We start from the raw sequence: 17,862 nt of genomic DNA on the forward strand, positions 1-17,862 counted from the left end.
ATACTATGATGATTAGTAAGTAGCATATAAACAGTACATTGATGATGATGAATGATGATTACTATGTAGTATACAAACAGTATACTATGATGACTACTATGTAGTATACAAACAGTATACTATGATGATTAGTAATTAGTATATAAACAGTATACTATGATTAACTCCTAACTATAAAACTCCTAATTGACATATCAGCATTGTGAATGACTGTTGCACAAACCTTCTTACAAAACAAAAGGTATGAAACGTTTCAGTCACAGTAGCATAAAAAGGTTTAATATATAATGTCAGCCTGTTTTTCTGCATGAATCTCACCTCACTGTTCAAAGTTCAAGGTTTGTTGTGTTTGTATGCATCTGTCTGTTTGTGAGTTCAGTGTGTGCGTGTCTCTGTATGTTTATGTGTGTGTGAGTGTGTGTGTGTGTGTGTGTCAGCCCCAGAGGTATAATCTTTTCCCCTTGTACTCCCACTGCGCTTCTCTCTCACCCAGATCTGAGCCTGTACCTCCGACTGGGACAATGAGTGTGTGTGTGTGTGTGTGTGTTGTGTCCTCCCAGTGTGTGCATGTCGCAGATACCCAGGAGACACACACCCCATGGGATCTCTGACACACACATGCCTGAAGGCACCCAAGAGAGCGAAAAAAGCGAGAGACAGAGAGAGAGGAATGAACGGCTAGAAAAAAATTGTTTTCAAAAATCCACAATACTTGATCTGTTGGTGAGAGTGAAACCATGCACACAGTTTAATTGCTGTAGTTTTTGTTAGTATTTAAGATTTAATAGTAGTAGTAGTAGAAGTAGAAGAAGAAGTGGTAGCAGTTGTTTTTTCCAGAGAAACTATGAAAGGACTAAAAGGAGGACACGAAAGAAGAGGGACAAGAGGAGAGAACAGATGAAGAGAAATCAACAATTTCTCAGCGCTAATTGGATTAATAGGAAGCAAAATGGATGTGGGATGATCTGCTGTATGAGTGTCCGTGTGCAGCAGTGGTTGTGCAAAGACAAGAAAAATAAGGAGAAAGAAATGAAGACAGATTTAGACGGACAGAGAGAGAGAGAGAGAGAGAGAGAGAGAGAGAGATTTGGAGAGACGAGGAAGGAGGACAAAAAATGTCACCGAGGGAAGAAGAGAGAGAGAGAGAGAGAGAGATGTTCCTCCTCTCTGTCCTGGTCTGAGACTAATTGGTCCAGGATTAGAGGAGATTATATATAAAAAATACTGAAAAATTATACAAAGCCCTCCACAGGTCTGGTTTCCATGGCAATAGTCATTGCTGTGCAACAGTGCAACAGCAACAGGGAGAGAAAATAAAAAAACAGTTGCTGCCTTGATCACCAGGATGACACAGTTACAAACAAGTCGTACGAGACTTCTTCCAGGAACAGTAAAGCTCATTAGAGATCCGTACAGGTAGTGAAACCTTTCTGCTAGTCTTTTATTACCAGTGTAAATACATTTTACAGCCTGTTGACACCAGCCATACTGTATAGTGTAAAGTGAATAAATGAAAGGAGTGTGTATCCATGCTTGCTTGCCTTGGTGAAGCTACAAGAGAATAAAACACAAAAATCCATAATTATCAAGATGCATGCTGCAACAAACGACAATAAAACTAACAATAAAAGTCAAAAAGTACGCTTATTCTTCTTCTTGCCAAGAGTTGATTAAAACATCAATACCACTCTCATGTCTGTGTGTTAAGTGCGGAGCTAGAGCCAGGAGGTAGTTCGCTTAGCTTAGCATCAATACTGGAAGAGGGGGGAAACAGCTGCCAAAGCCTGTAAAGTCAACTCGTTAAGATGTTATACCTCATTCAACTAGTTCAACTTTTGAAGTTTTTATATTCCTGTTTTTGGACAGGTTAAACAAAAGAATATACAGTGCATCCGGAAAGTATTCACAGCGCTTCACTTTTTCCACATTTTGTTATGTTGCAGCCTTATACCAAAATGGATTCAATTCATTTTTTTCCTCAAAATTCTACACACAACACCCCATAATGACAACGTGAAAAAAGTTTTTTTGAGACTTTTGCAAATTTATTAAAAATAAAAAACCTAAGAAATCACATGTACATAAGTATTCACAGCCTTTGCTCAATACTTTGTTGATGCACCTTTGGCAGCAATTACAGCCTCAAGTCTTTTTGAATATGATGCCACAAGCTTGGCACACCTATCTTTGGGCAGTTTCACCCATTCCTCTTTGCAGCACCTCTCAAGCTCCATCAGGTTGGATGGGAAGCGTCGGTGCACAGCCATTTTCAGATCTCTCCAGAGATGTTCAATCGGATTCAAGTCTGGGCTCTGGCTGGGCCACTCAAGGACATTCACAGAGTTGTCCTGAAGCCACTCCTTTGATATCTTGGCTGTGTGCTTAGGGTCGTTGTCCTGCTGAAAGATAAACCGTCGCCCCAGTCTGAGGTCAAGAGCGCTCTGGAGCAGGTTTTCATCCAGGATGTCTCTGTACTTTGCTGCATTCATCTTTCCCTCTATCCTGACTAGTCTCCCAGTTCCTGCCGCTGAAAAACATCCCCACAGCATGATGCTGCCACCACCATGCTTCACTGTAGGGATGGTATTGGCCTGGTGATGAGCGGTGCCTGGTTTCCTCCAAACGTGACGCCTGGCATTCACACCAAAGAGTTCAATCTTTGTCTCATCAGACCAGAGAATTTTGTTTCTCATGGTCTGAGAGTCCTTCAGGTGCCTTTTGGCAAACTCCAGGCGGGCTGCTATGTGCCTTTTACTAAGGAGTGGCTTCCGTCTGGCCACTCTACCATACAGGCCTGATTGGTGGATTGCTGCAGAGATGGTTGTCCTTCTGGAAGGTTCTCCTCTCTCCACAGAGGAACTCTGGAGCTCTGACAGAGTGACCATCGGGTTCTTGGTCACCTCCCTGACTAAGGCCCTTCTCCCCCGATTACTCAGTTTAGATGGCCGGCCAGCTCTAGGTTCCGAACTTCTTCCACTTACGGATGATGGAGGCCACTGTGCTCATTGGGACCTTCAAAGCAGCAGAAATTTTTCTGTAACCTTCCCCAGATTTGTGCCTCGAGACAATCCTGTCTCGGAGGTCTACAGACAATTCCTTTGACTTCATGCTTGGTTTGTGCTCTGACATGCACTGTCAACTGTGGGACCTTATATAGACAGGTGTGTGCCTTTCCAAATCATGTCCAATCAACTGAATTTACCACAGGTGGACTCCAATTAAGCTGCAGAAACATCTCAAGGATGATCAGTGGAAACAGGATGCACCTGAGCTCAATTTTGAGCTTCATGGCAAAGGCTGTGAATACTTATGTACATGTGATTTCTTAGTTTTTTATTTTTAATAAATTTGCAAAAATTTCAAAAAAACTTTTTTCACATTGTCATTATGGGGTGTTGTGTGTAGAATTTTGAGGAAAAAAATTGGAATAAGGGTGTAACATAACAAAATGTGGAAAAAGTGAAGCGCCGTGAATACTTTCCGGATGCACTGTATACATTTCAGTTAGCATAAGCTAATCAACTCTTGGCTTACTGTACGTGTAAGTACGTGCATTTCCCAAAAGTCCTCTTAGCCCAATAACAACACATTTTGTTGGTTTACATGTTACAATACTGATACAGTCTAGAGCTGTTTTCTGCTACATGTTCCTTGTAAATTATATTCAAACAATAGATCAGATGAATGATGATATATTAGGGGGAAAACAAAATAAATAGAACAAGACCAAACACAAAAAGTTTTAGACAGTATATGAAATAAATAAGCGCACACACAAAATGCCTTACAGTTTTTTGAGGAACTTCTGCCATAAAATATAGTTTAATTAGTTGCATTTATCACAAAAACAGTCAGCAGTGGGAGGACTGTCACTTCTTTTTCTCAAGCCAGTGCACATGGCCACAGACAAAACACTAATACTGAAAATTAGAAGTCTTTGATATTTAAAAAACAGCCTCCCGTCTAACTATGTTCAAATTCAAAACCCGTGAGAGAATAAGGAGAGGGCAGAAGTGTGGAGGGAAACAGAAAGTTCCTGAGGCGTCACACCGTCAGAACAAGAGCACTTCTCAAAAATGTTTAAACTTCAATTATTCGCTGAGGCGTCTTCTGGTTTCAACACCTAAAAAACATCTGCTGTTAATTAAAAACAGGCTTCTACCTTTCAAAAAGCAGCTGATAGTCTGTCTGATTATGGATCTCAGCTAAAACACTCACACGTGCTGCTTCAGGCTTCAGCTCTGCATACTGTATATTTCAGTGTTTGAACAAAGGCTCTACAACCTGTCTGCTGTTGTGTTTTCCTTCGGTGTCATGCTGCTGGTTCCTCTGTGAAATGCATTCGACTCTGAAGCAGGAAGCTTTCCTCCCTGTCAGTCTTACAGGCTGATCAGACTGGCTGAGACATCAGTTTCTTCCTGTTTTCCCTCATTGCTTCTGAAATACATTCTTCAATCTTTACAGAGGGTTTTGAACACAGACTCTTGTAACTGATAAACTTGATAAACCAACATCCAGCCAACTACCCAAATCCTATTTTATTCTCTTCTGTTCCTTCTGGTGGTAGGATTGTGGTTTTGGGGTATTTTAAAAGTAACGTGTGGAGTTTTTGACCACTACTAGCACTATAGAGCAAGGTTTTTATGAGTGAGTCCCATTTTGTTGGTATTGTACACATGGATGCACATGGGCCACACAATATACATACTTGCCGCTGGTTTCAGGCAATTCAGCTGATCGACAATTGGTGGCAGTAAAAAACAAATGTAATAATCCACCAACAAACGCAGTGAAGAAGAAGACTGGTAACAAGTAAACGTGTATATAAGGATTTTAAATATTCAAAAAAACTGCTCTGTAAATTTTGTATGAAGAAGGGAATGCATTCAGCACATTGTTTACACATACAAAAGAAAGAAAAGTAGGCAATTTGAGATAATAATAATAAAACATGTTGCATCTAATGGGAAATTGTTTTGCAGAGAAATCTGGAAAGAGAATCAGAACAATCAGGAATGGTATCTTGACTGAATGTGGTAAATATGTAAAGATATAACACAATTTAAGATATTATATAGATAGTATCATGCCCCAGTAAGACTCCACAGAGTGATGAGAAGAGAGAAACTGATGAAGAATAATTTGTGTTGTGCAGAATGAAAGGAGGAACATGTGAGACTATTCTGGGTCAAAGTTATGGACGTCATGGGTTTGGTTTGACTCCTGGTTTATGTTTGTTAGGGGACTGATCTAAACGCCAAATACATCAAAATGTGCATTTTCAGTTATTGCGGCGGGTATGATTACAGCCTCCAGCATTATTTTGAGGCATTGGAAAACAGCTAAAGCTCCTGATTTGAAAGACTGGGTAGATGAGATTACATCCTATGAGCTCAATAGATCACATTCAGGACGGACGTCCTCCTGGGACCTTTTCTGAACCTATAAAATCAAATCCTCATAGCCAAAAGTCTCCTGTGGACTGGGTCTCTCACTTCTGTATGTGCTGCTTATTTTTATGTATTTAACTATTTTAAATTTCCTATACCATATATTGTAATAGTGTCTACCCCTGTAACCCTGAAAGAATATGAGGGTTTTCGGACTGCCATGGACTAACCTTTTCTTAAAAGGTCAACAAAAACTACCAAAAAAACAAATTGCAAATACAGAAACTCACTGAAGTTGAGCACCCATCCATGTTATTAGAAAATTAGCTAAAGATTCAAGTTTATTTAAGTTTCATTAATCTGTTTGCATGATTTATATTACTGTATGATTGCATGCCTGATATTTCTGCAGATAGTGCAGTGTGTATAGAGTAAATACTAACATAATCTGTAAAGTCATGTATGTAGCTTCAGTCACAAACCATGGCAACAACTCGAACTGGAAACTTCTTTTGTGTTGTAACTTTGCAACTTGCAGCATTTCTGTTTTTTTATGTGTTGTCAAATTGGTGAAGATATTTTTTTCATTTGATTGTGGGTTTTATTTTTCTATTAGCATGATTTTTCTTAAGTTGCAGTGTGTTGTGTGCAGTCAGGGCCACCGCACTTTTTAATACGTATCTTGTTTATTAATCTTTGTTATATTCTCATTACATTACCAAAAGATCACTGATTCCACCCAACACATTTTAGTCTCTCTTTCTGAGTCATACACACACACACACACACACACACACACACACACACCTGGTCTTTTCCTCCCTTGCTCAGCCAGATGTTAGCACTGAGATTTCGATGTAAAATCAAGTGTGAGAAATGTTTTTAATTATCTAGCCACCTGGACAGGGTTGTAGCATGCAGACACACACATAAACACACACACACACACACACACGTTTATATTTTGCATAAAGTATCATCACTTGTTTTGACGCACATTGACCGTGTAATGATTCCCTATAAATCTTGACTTTCTGACTTTAAAAGATCTGTATTTTGTCCAGAATAAATGTCCTCACTCAGTCTTATTTTGTGACTTGTGAGGACATCGTGAGGATAGAATAACACACACACACACACACACACACACACATTGTTTCAGGTAACAGATGTTGTCCTTCTTTTAATTAAAGTCAACAAATTAACTTACTTACTCACTGCTGCAGAAACAAGCCTCACAACACACATACGTTTCTGTCCTCCATGTTATTCTATAATCGGCTGTAGGGAAAACTGCCGCTTGTTTAGGAACTCAGTGCAGTCTGAATTATTATTCAAGGGCAGCAGCAGACACTCGTACGCTCGTGGACTTTCTTCTTCAGACTGTTTTCAGGCTGTTGTTGTTGTGCTTCAGCAGGTTTAAGGCTCTCACTGAGAGCTTTTGAAATCACAGGTTTGAATCCAGCCATCACACATGGCACTGAGTGGACATGGTGTGTGGTTCAGTCCACTTCAGCGTCGTGGTTTTGACCCGTCTGTCTACAGGATCTGTTTTTCTTTGTCTCTTCATCTTTCTCAGCGTTTACTGTCTCATATGAAAGTTTCCTCTTGAAGAATATTTCTTCTCACGAGGCAGTGCAGTAGTAAGTACTGGGATTAAATCAACCGTTACAGATGCTACAGATGCATAAAAGAGAGAAGAAGATAGTTTTTAGCTCACAGCAGCCTTGAACTGAAGATGTACAAACTATTTCTGTTCTTTCTCTCCCCAAATTTTTTATTTCATGAAAATATGTGAGTCCCTGTCAAAATTACATTTGAGTGATTTTTGTCTTTTACTAACACCAGAAAATACTTATTGTCTTCAAATAGTGCATTCAGATAATTTTGTTACCACTTTCTAATAAAGCACCCTTTATTATGTGCTTAAAATTTGTAACTAATGGCTTAATTAATAGTTAAAAAATAATTTGAACAATTAATAAGAAAAACTTTTGTGTTGCCAGGTTGTATAAAATCGCTTTGACTGATTGGACCATATGGCAACTTACTTTGCAGAAAAGAGCAGCAGAGGATCAAAATAGACAAATTGAATAGACCACTTATTAAGCATTTATTAATGGAACAACAATATATGGGCCTAACATAAGCAGTTTTTCACAATCTGGCAACTCAAAATGTGTTAATTTTGGGTTAGTCTTGTATGTCTTGCAACGGACCTATAAACCAGTAACAAATGATTTATTAACAATAATTTTGTTTTTGTACTCTATACCATGCAATCATGGTCCATCCGAATCTAAATGTGAACAACTCATAAACTCTTTATAAAAGAGGCCTTATTAGAAAGTGGTACCATTACATCAACCTCTTTTAAATACAAATCAGCTTGTTTCAGAAGCTTTGTAAAAATGATTGTCAGTATATCAGCAGCATTAGAATTAGAATTAGAATAGAATTAGTTGATGAGGTGACAGTTTTTGCAGTGACTGTGACGTGCTTCCTGGAACCAGCAAAGTGACTGCACATATTTAGATTAAGACTTTATTGTATGTTCAACAGTGTTTATGTTCAGCAGTGGTACAACAATTAAGTTCAACATGGAAGAATCAACATACTGACTTCAGGACTTGAGATTTGAGTATTTCTTTCTCGTTTTTTGTATTTAATTTCTTAGCCAAATATATCCTTAACTCTCTGAAACAAACTTTTTTCTTTGACATTGCAGAGTTTTGACTGACAGCAGGTGAAGCTAAAGTCAGGGAGGGAATATCTGACGGCCAGGGTCATGAAGTCACAGTCCGCATACCTCATGCATCGAGTGTAGGTCGTGTCTGAGGCGAGATAGTGTGAGAGACACAGCATTAGTCATGTCAGCATTACTTTTATATCCATTATAACAGAGAGCAGATTGAAAAAAATAAGATAAAGCAAAACATTTCTTTTAAATCATGGGAGAAGGTTCAATGAAGCGCAGTGCATTCAAACATACTGGCTTAGCAACATTATTATGACTTCTTAAAGGAAAAGACTTGAAGGTTCATTCATATAACTAAACCTTGTGCTTTCCATTACTGACCCTTACAATACTTACCCCCACTGGTGAGTTTGAGGCAGCTGTCTTCACCTTGGTCACACTCCTGTTGGACTTCACAGTCGTTGGTGGAGCCTTCAGGGCAGGAGTAACAATTCAGCGAGAGGCCTGGAGGAATGAGACACTTGATTCAGGTTCAGTCTGAAGTGGTGCAGCCTGTGTTTGTGAACTCATCATGAGTTTCACTGCTGCTCTCAGAGATATTCATAATTCAGTCAAATCAAATCTTCTATCAAAGGAACAGTTTGACATTTTGGAAAATATGCCTATATTCCCTTTCTTGGTGAGAGTTAGATGAGAAGATTGATATATATATATATGTTTCTTAACGTCAGAGAGGTGTTTACTTGTATAATCTGGATATAGTTTTGTGAGTGTCTGTACATTCTTGCTTTGGTTGATGGAATTAATTTTGGGAATAAAAAGCTGAATGATGCCTTGAAGGTGTCTCCACCATGATAAATAAAAGGATGGTGGACTGTGAAAACTCAACAACAACAGTAATTCTATCCCTGACAAAAAAAAACCATCCCTGATATGTTGCATTTCATAAATATATCAGAATCTAGTCAGTAAACCAAACCAAAAAGCTACAACACGACTGTGCAGCAGAGCAAACTGCATGTCCTGAAACATCATAGAAAATATTATGAATGAATATTTATCACTGACTCTGCGTCGTGTGAACTGGAAGCATATGACACATCAGCAGAACATGCAAACTGCACACTGATCTGCCAAAATGTTCCCTCAGGCTCTTTATGAAACATATAATCTGTCTGACTTAGCCCCACTTGACTGTGCTTCTCAGGAGCAAAAAAAGAAAGAGTGAGCATTAATGAAAGCAATACTGATTCCTTTTTTCTTACCAAATCCAAACATGGCAAAGCTGACAGCCAGGCAAAACACCACAGAGCTCCTCATCGTGACTGAAAGAACTGACACGTCTGAAAATCAAAACAAAAAGAAAAACTCGCAGTGTTGTCACAGCTGGATAAAAGGCAGGGAATTAACTTTGTCGAAGAAAAAAAAAAAAGGAAAAAAACGTTTCCACACATGTCACCTCGGCATCTTTCTTGCTGTTTTTTTTTCTTCATCTTTCAGCCTGATTTGCTGCTGTACATGTATATGACTTAAGACATGGCATACATTATACAAAAACATTAAGTTATCTATAAACATTTTCACCACAAATTGTTCAGTCAACACTCACCTGTGAATGTGAAGAAAATGACATTCAGATCATGAAGAAGAGGCTTTTTGTAACAGCTTGTTTGGCTTCAGAGTCTTTGTTTGAATTGGGTTCGGATATCTAGAATACTGGCCAGTACACAGTACTGTTTTTGTAACACAGATTAATTATTAATAGATAGTTTTCTGTTTGTTTCCAGCTCTTTTTCCTTATGAAAAACATACATGTTAAGTGCATTCAATAGCATGTAATTTGACTTTTATTTGATTTATAAATGGACAGATGACACAGCAGCCATCAGAGGGAAAGTGAGGGCAGGCAGGTGAGCAACCCGATTATATAGCACACATTTACGGTAAATGAGCTTGTGTAATCTGGTTACAATAAATTAAACACTGTAGGGCCACTGTTTACAAAGTGCAACGTAAAGAGATTGCCTGTGTGTTTTGTATCAGTTGTAAATATATGTTTAAGAGGTTGGTAACATGTTGATGCAGATGTTTCGGGGGGCTCAGGCTCCAGTTCATAACACATTCACTCTGCCTGAAGCTTGGAGTCACACGCTGTGAGCTGGTGAACTGTTATTGCTGCAGGATTTGCCCTAAAAGTCAGATACGTGTAATATCTCTGTCCATCAGAGAAGGAGGGGAGTCAGCACGTTTCTGCTGAGAGAGAGGTTAAAAATGAATCGGTGTAAACTGAATTTACTGAATTTATAACAGACTCCAGGAGGAAGAAAACTAAAGAGTGTATTTGCGATAACGTACAAGATACATACATTTGTCGTTTTGATTTTGGTCCCACAAACATCATCCTGCTGTTATAAATACTCACTTGAGCACCAAATGTGTATTAATCCACAGATGAAAATAAATAAATAAAAACGCTCCTTCAGCCACTAGTCGAAAGGAGCAGAGAGACAAGACAACATAAAATAATGCTTTATCCTTTAAAACAGAATAGCAACCCAAACCAGATCAGACCTGAGAGGGCTTGAGTTTAGAGTTACTTTGTTAATTAGAAGCACATTTATTTGGGTCCAGTGGTTTCAGTGGCGTCGATAAAGACTCAAAACCTGTGGAAATGAGATGAGACTAAACCAAGGCAGATTATGGTGGACCCCGAGACCTGTTTTAAGACAAGCCAGGTCCCCAAATTCACAGAATCCCTGAGCCTCAAAGTTTAAATCAATCTAAAACAAATATTTTCATGCTGTGTTTTTCTGTTACCAAAGAAAACTGCCAGGAGAGCTGTTTTTTATTATGCAATAATCTTCACTCTGTAAAATGTCTCAACCTCCCACCGCCGTCAGCAGCAACACAGGTTTTATGTCAATAAACATTCAATCAGGGCTGAAACTCTCCTCCGGGTGTTATGAGTTTTATAATCCCAAATTCATATTAAGTCTTCTTTGTTCCTCTTCTCTCTCTGCAGATCGTTGTAAGCTTCACAGCCTGCTGGAGGCGTGAAATCAGAGTTCAGAGACACACACGTGCTCACATACAGTACATTCACCAGAAGCATGAAATCAAAGTTCATGTTACAGTATTTACTTTGAGGACCTGCAGCTTTTTGAATCGCTCGCTGCTCAGAAGAAGAGAGATCATTTCAATGTGAATAATAGATGAGATTATATTATAACCTGTAACAAAGCATATCGCAATAAAACCGTACAAGTTTAGTCTTTACAATCAATTGACAGGAATAATCTTATTTGGGAGCGCAGCCACTGTCATGTTTAATTCAGAGGAGTTTGAATTATAATTGTGAATCATTTTTCCCAGGAGGAAGCTCAACATTTTCTCACAGAGGTTAAAACGTCGCCATCTGAAAGCAACATGACTTTCCTTTGCCATTGCAGCTATTTAGGCTAATGACTGGCTGTCCTGCTGCTCATTACTTCTTGTCTGAGGACGAGCTAAAGGCTGGTGTAATGAGGCAAACCAGAGCTTTCATTTCTTTCTGGTGGGGTTTTTCTTTGTGTCTCTGCAGTGCTCACACCTCAGCCTACACAGACGTTTGCAATCTAGACAGGATTTTCTACTTAATTTAGTTACATGTTAAGAAAACAGTTGAGTCTCTCTGTGGCGTTATGAGATTACTACTTTATTTTTCTTCAGGTGGCAGCTCGTAAAGTAAAACTGGAAGTCCTTTTATCAAAAGCCTCCAGAGATCCGGATCTGTTCCTGCTATTGACACGTGGATAATATTTTTGTTTTCTGTCCAATAATGACAGAAATGATGATGCGGTAAAACATTTTATTGATCTTATTCACACTACAGCAAGCTAGCAGGCACATCTACAGAATGTGTAACCCCGCCACAAATTCATGGTCTATTTTTGAAAAAGCAGCTTGTCATTTCTAGCCAGCAGCTGTCGATTTTGACAGCTGTGATGACCACCGTCGCTGGCAGATTTCTCATAACATAAATGTATTGACTTATTGTTACGTGACCTGATGTTTTAAAATGAAAAAAAACGGAGGGTGTGGAGTGATTTTACCAAACCTTTGTAGCCCGCTCATAATCTCTGCTTGAGGTTAGCAGCTTGAGGCTACATTAGCCACTACTAGAATGACACACCTGACTCTCCGACTGAGTTGCATTGTGGGTTATGTAGGCGCCAGGGTTTGACAAGGACAAAGAATGCGTGGAATAAAAAAGTTCTGGTTCTGCTGCATTGATTTTGATCCTTTTTAGTATCCATCGATAGTCCAAAAAAGTTGTAGCAGTGCAATGCTAAATCGATTGAGTGCAAATCCATCTTTAGATGCAGCATTAGCTTGAAGGAATAGTTGAAAATGAATTAACTTATTTTGTGTCTTGCCAAGAGTCAGATGAAAAGATTGATATGAATCTCATGGCTGTGTTTAGCAGGGATTTGGAGTCAGGTTGTGATTAGCCTAGCTTAGCATAAAGACTGGAAACAGGGGGAAACAGCTAGCCTGGCTCTGTCAAAAGTGCAAAAACATGCCTACCACCCACTCTAAAGCTGTCTTATTGACACTATGTACTGTAACTTGTTTGATTAATTCATACGTAAAGTGTAAAAACAACAGTTTGTGATTTTATATATATATAATGTTGAACTGTCCACATTCTCTTCCTCTTCCTTTTCTTCTGCTATTTTTCTTTCTTTCTTTTTCCCATCCCCCGCTTTGCTTCATTTTCTCTTTTGTCTTTTGTTTCATTTTTTTCTTTCAGTCTGCCACCATTCCTCTCTGTCTGTCTCTCATTTCCCAGTCCACTGAGTTAAATATGGGAAAACCAAACCAATCAGGCCATGACATGGTTATTATTTTTAAGTACTGATTTTTTTAATTCCCTCTCTCTCTCTCTCTCTCTCCATCATTACCATTTGTCCTCTTCTTCCCTCCCTCCACCTCTTTTTTATTCCCCCTCTCTCTCTCTCAGTCAGTATTCGGTCTATCTGCAAGGTTGAAAAATGTCAACACCGTAAGATTGAAACCCATGAATTAATAAATCGTTAACATTTGACCAACATGTGTGTGTGTTGAAGGATTCTCAGAAAAAGCATACTTACCATGAATTAAGAAATCGTATAGCACACTCACAAGTATGCACTCTCTCAGAGGGTCCATATGAGACCCTGAATGAAAAGATTTGACATTAAAAATCCTAAATGCAAGCAGTTTTGCACAAACTACATGTATTATGCTAATCATGCTCCAACTGTGCAAAGTTACTCACCTCATCCAGGGATTGAAACGTACGTTAGAGCTCTTCCTGTTGAGCTCATTTAAATTAAATCTATAATATCTTCAGCAGGGATGGGGCACTGTGATTTTTGGACAAATGATGCAGCAATTGGACAAAAGTAGAATGAAAAACTATAGATCAGCAACAATTGTAAATCTCCTATTACAAGGATTGCATGACCCTGAATATTTCTAAATTCAGGAATATATATATATATATATATATATATATATACATATATGGCCACTTGGGAGCAGCTGAAACATTGACATATCATCACCTTTTAAGTTGATATGATGAACTTGTTAGCAAACAGTTGCTTATTTACACATCCAGCAGTTACAGAGCAACATTATTATTCATTTGGACCAACCAACTCCTGAAGGAAATATCTGGTTCTTTAGCTGCTAAAATGCTCCACTATATTCATGTATGTGTGGTGCTGAGCAGGTAGTGCAGAGTCAGTTTTTAGAGCTTTTTCGCTGAAAACAGGTGTCTGCTGCAGCCGAAAACAAAAGAGCGGTGAGATTTAACTAAATAAGTAAAACTGTGGGTAGCTAAACAATGAGCTGAAACTTGCTATGAAGCGCTGTAGCTGCAGATTCAGGAGATCATTCTCTTTAGGTTCATCACTACAAGCAATCCCTGATAAATTGTTATTATAAAGAATATTGATTTTAGCCGCTTTAACCTCTTCTATTATTACTTAGTGTGGTAATCTCTTGACGTGTGACAACACCAAGCGATATCACCCAGTTAGTGTCGTTGCCAGTAAGATCATTGCTGTTAAACTGCTTCATCTCTGTCTCACATGTTCCACAAGAAGCAGTTTCAAAGACTTTTGTCCTTTTAAAGCGTCTCCATGCTCTAATACAGAGTGTTTGAACTTGTCCCCTCAGGACAGACATTTAAAGCACCAAAGACCAACTCTAACAGGGTGATAAATTCTCGCATCTCTCTTGACATCAAACTGATAAAAGCTCACAATGAGTCAGCTAATGGTGAATCTTTTATATAAAACTGTGTGGATGTTGACGGTGACGCTCTAACCGTGATTCATGATTGCACTGGATAGGTTTTATGTGAGCTTGCATAGTTCTTTTTACCATATGTTTAACATATAATAATAAAAATAAAAATAATGAAATTACAATCTTTCTGCACAAGTTATTGGCATCAATTCTTTCTTCAACCAAATGCCGTCCCGTGTAATGTGTGTGGTATCCATGTGTTTCAAGTTGCCATCAAAGATTTATTGTGTTTCCCTCTATATACTCCCAAGGTTATGTTACCTGGGATGCCCTCCGTCAGCCTGCATGCTGTGCACCAGCATGTGTGACACTGAGAGAGCTGTACTGAGAAAGTAAGGACACGCACACTCAGATCCCACAGGACAGCAGTTCTCAACTTGCCCGGTCATTTTCAGGACACTGACAATTAAATGGTGTAACTACCCTTTAATTAGATATAGGAAGAAATAGTGTCCTCATTAAGGACATAATTAACTCAATGAACGCTAAAGAGCACCGAAATACCAATTAAACTTCACATATATGTACAGAACCTGAATGCAACGTGTGTGTGTGTGAGAGAGAGAGAGAGAGAGAGAGAGAGAGAGAGAGAGAGACCCTTGTTTTTGTCTTGTGGTCGGGCATGTGAGGGTTAATACAGTAAATTAATAAATGTATAGAGGAGAGAGAGAGAAAACGCCATAGGTAGTATAATTATCTGGAATGACCTGTGTGTCCATGCATGTAGGACATACCTGCTCTCTCTTTCTCTCTCTTTCTCTCTCACCCTCTCCTCCCTCCATCTTCGTTGTTCTTCCAGGCAGAAACATCTCAATTACTCTCTCATCCCTTCGTTGTCCCACTTCACCTCTGTTCTGATTATCCTTGCACTATTTGAGGCAAATTCACCTCCACCAGTCCCTTCATCGGACCTCCATCATCCCTGGACTTTAACACAGAAATCAAAATGCTCGAAGAGAACAATGCACCACTCTAAAATCCAGCTTGCAAAATCAGTTGAGAAAGTTCCTTCTTGACTTTGGAGACAGCAGTTGACAGAAACAAAGTCACTATAAGGTCCATTTAGTAGCTGCTCTGTATATTTCAGTCACTTGTCCATGTTGGCTTAAAACTTGAGATTGAAAGTTAATTCTTGATCTTGGAAACAGTAGTTGACAAAAGCAGAATCTCACCACTAGGTCAGCATATTAACAAAAGGTTAAGTAACTTATTCCATGCAGAAAACTTGCTATTTCCAGTTTTATAGAAGTCATCTTGCTCTGCTCCAAAGATGAAATGTGAGATCTTCCTGCCACATGTGATGAGTTCTTCAGTCAAGTTAAGTTATTACACTGAAGGTGAAAACAAAACATACATATATAAACCATAAAGAGTGCAGAGTAAGTAATTTTAATTTTACTTTCCATCCCTGGAGAGCGATGACCAATATTCAGGTTTTTATATGGTTTTCAATGTCAAGGTCAATTTACTAGACATGAGGAGAAAAAGTAATATACTCAAGTGACATCTTGAAATAAATAATCTCAGATTAGATTTGGAGGCATTTTTTTAGAACTGATAAGTGAAGTTTTAAAGACAGGGAGAGTCAGATGAGTTGCATTATGGGAATTGTAGGATCTGATGTTTTTGGAGCTTTACACGTGTCAGGGACTAAACGTCAGGATATCTTGGCGTTCTTTTTAAAATCTGTGTTTTATGAGTCTCCCAACTTTATGGATTTATATTACTAGATCACTGGAGGACTCTTTTAATGCTAAACCTAAAAAAAGAGAAACTGCTGCTCAGAGTGTCGGGACAGATATTATGTAGTCATGATGGGATTGAATCCATCCACACTGTGACATCTATTCAACCTCCTACCTCTAAATGCTACATCTGAGTGACCAAATGAACTCTAACTGATGTTCTTTATGAAGCGGAGTGGAGGAGAAGATCTTCCATATTTCTTTTTTTCCCTCATTTCTCCCTTTTCACTCTATAGGAAGGATGTGCAGCTCTGTGGGAAATTGTCTTGGGAGATTATCAGTGTGTGTGTGTGTGTGTGTGTGTGTGTGTGTGGATTACCAATGTTTGGCATTTATTTCCAGAGCTCCAGAAAGCTCTGTTTGACTTTTTCACAACAGGGGGTCTTGCTTCAATAACATGCCCCCCTGTGTGTGTTTGTGTTTGTGTATGTGTGTGTGCGTGTGTGTGAGTGTGTGTATGTTTATGAGTGTGTTTCTGTATGTGTGTATTTGTATGGGAGTCCACTTGCAACATGTGTGTGTCTTTGTACTTGCTTTCTTCTGGTTCTCGCGGTTTGTGCATATATATATATATATGTGCGTGTGTGTTTGTGCGTGTGGGTGTGTGTGTCGTCCAGGGAACATATAACTGGATTAGCCGTCATGCTTTTATTTCTGTAATGGAAACATCAGCCTCAGAAAGAAAGTAGGGCTGAGGCCAGGCAGCGAGTGTGTACGAGACAGTGGGGGGGAGAGAGAGAGAGAGAGAGAGTAATGTTTACTGTGAGAGAGGAAATTATTTGTCCACGATGCTCTTGTGCTTCATGTTTGCTTCATCACCACAAAGTGAAACTGAAAGCTTCTTGTTGAAATACTGTAAATAAATATAAAAGCATTTCTATTTCTGAGAAGTAATAAAGTGAAAGAAAACAAAAAGAACAGTCAGATGTGTTTCACAGTGACGCACATTTTCCTCTGTGGTACTGGGTGATGTTACGCAAAAAAACAGCTTTATTATTGACCTTTTATTTTGGTTTACTTTTATGCAAGACATACATTTACTGAAAATGGTTAGAGGTAGTCAAGTTTTCCACAAAACGGCATTCATTTTTATATGTGGATCAGGTATTTACATTTCTATATCTTGTTCACGTCTGATTATGTTGTTGGGCCTCGTGATATATGTTTGTTGATATGAGGATAGGTTTGATTGTATGGGTTTGGTGTGATTTTTGTTTTGTTTTGTTTTTTGATTTGTCTTTATTGTTGTGGTTGTTATTGTTTGTTTTTGTTTTGTATTTCTGTATTACAAAATATGAATTAAGAAAAGAAAAAGAATGAATATTAGTATTGTGTGTGTGTGTGTGTGTGTGTGATGGGGTGATACAGTGTTGGACTTGATGAATGTGTGTGTTGAGAACATCTACAGGTTTGCATGACAGACAACGTAACAGAGAGTGACATGATGATGGGGGGTGTAAAAACAGGTCACTGGACAGTGTGTGTTTTGTCTCAAAGATTAGCAGTGCGGGGGTCAACATGCCTGTATGTGTGTGTGTGTGTGTGTGTGTGTGTGTGTAGAGGGGCAGATGTCCAGGGTCCCATGCCGTAAGCAAGCTTGTGTGTGTGTGTGTGTGTGTGTGTGTTGCTGTCTGTTCATGTGTGTGAAGTGATGTGCAGCCAATCAACTCAATATCCTTCCCATCAGTGA

General features: G+C 38.9%; 1 protein-coding gene across 1 annotated transcript; it reads right to left on the bottom strand.

Annotated features, from left to right (window-relative positions):
* Positions 1-8,063: 8,063 nt before the first annotated feature.
* Positions 8,064-9,408, bottom strand: LOC139298502 (CD59 glycoprotein-like). The gene is made up of 3 exons (XM_070921140.1): positions 9,354-9,408; positions 8,485-8,592; positions 8,064-8,224 (listed from the first exon to the last, which is right to left on the bottom strand). Exons 1-3 carry the CDS (start codon positions 9,406-9,408, stop codon positions 8,064-8,066), a joined length of 324 nt encoding a protein of 107 aa, XP_070777241.1.
* Between the last annotated feature and the right edge of the window lie 8,454 nt (positions 9,409-17,862).

Source organism: Enoplosus armatus, chromosome 16 (genome assembly GCF_043641665.1).
Source record: "Enoplosus armatus isolate fEnoArm2 chromosome 16, fEnoArm2.hap1, whole genome shotgun sequence".
NCBI classification, from domain to species: domain Eukaryota; kingdom Metazoa; phylum Chordata; class Actinopteri; order Centrarchiformes; family Enoplosidae; genus Enoplosus; species Enoplosus armatus.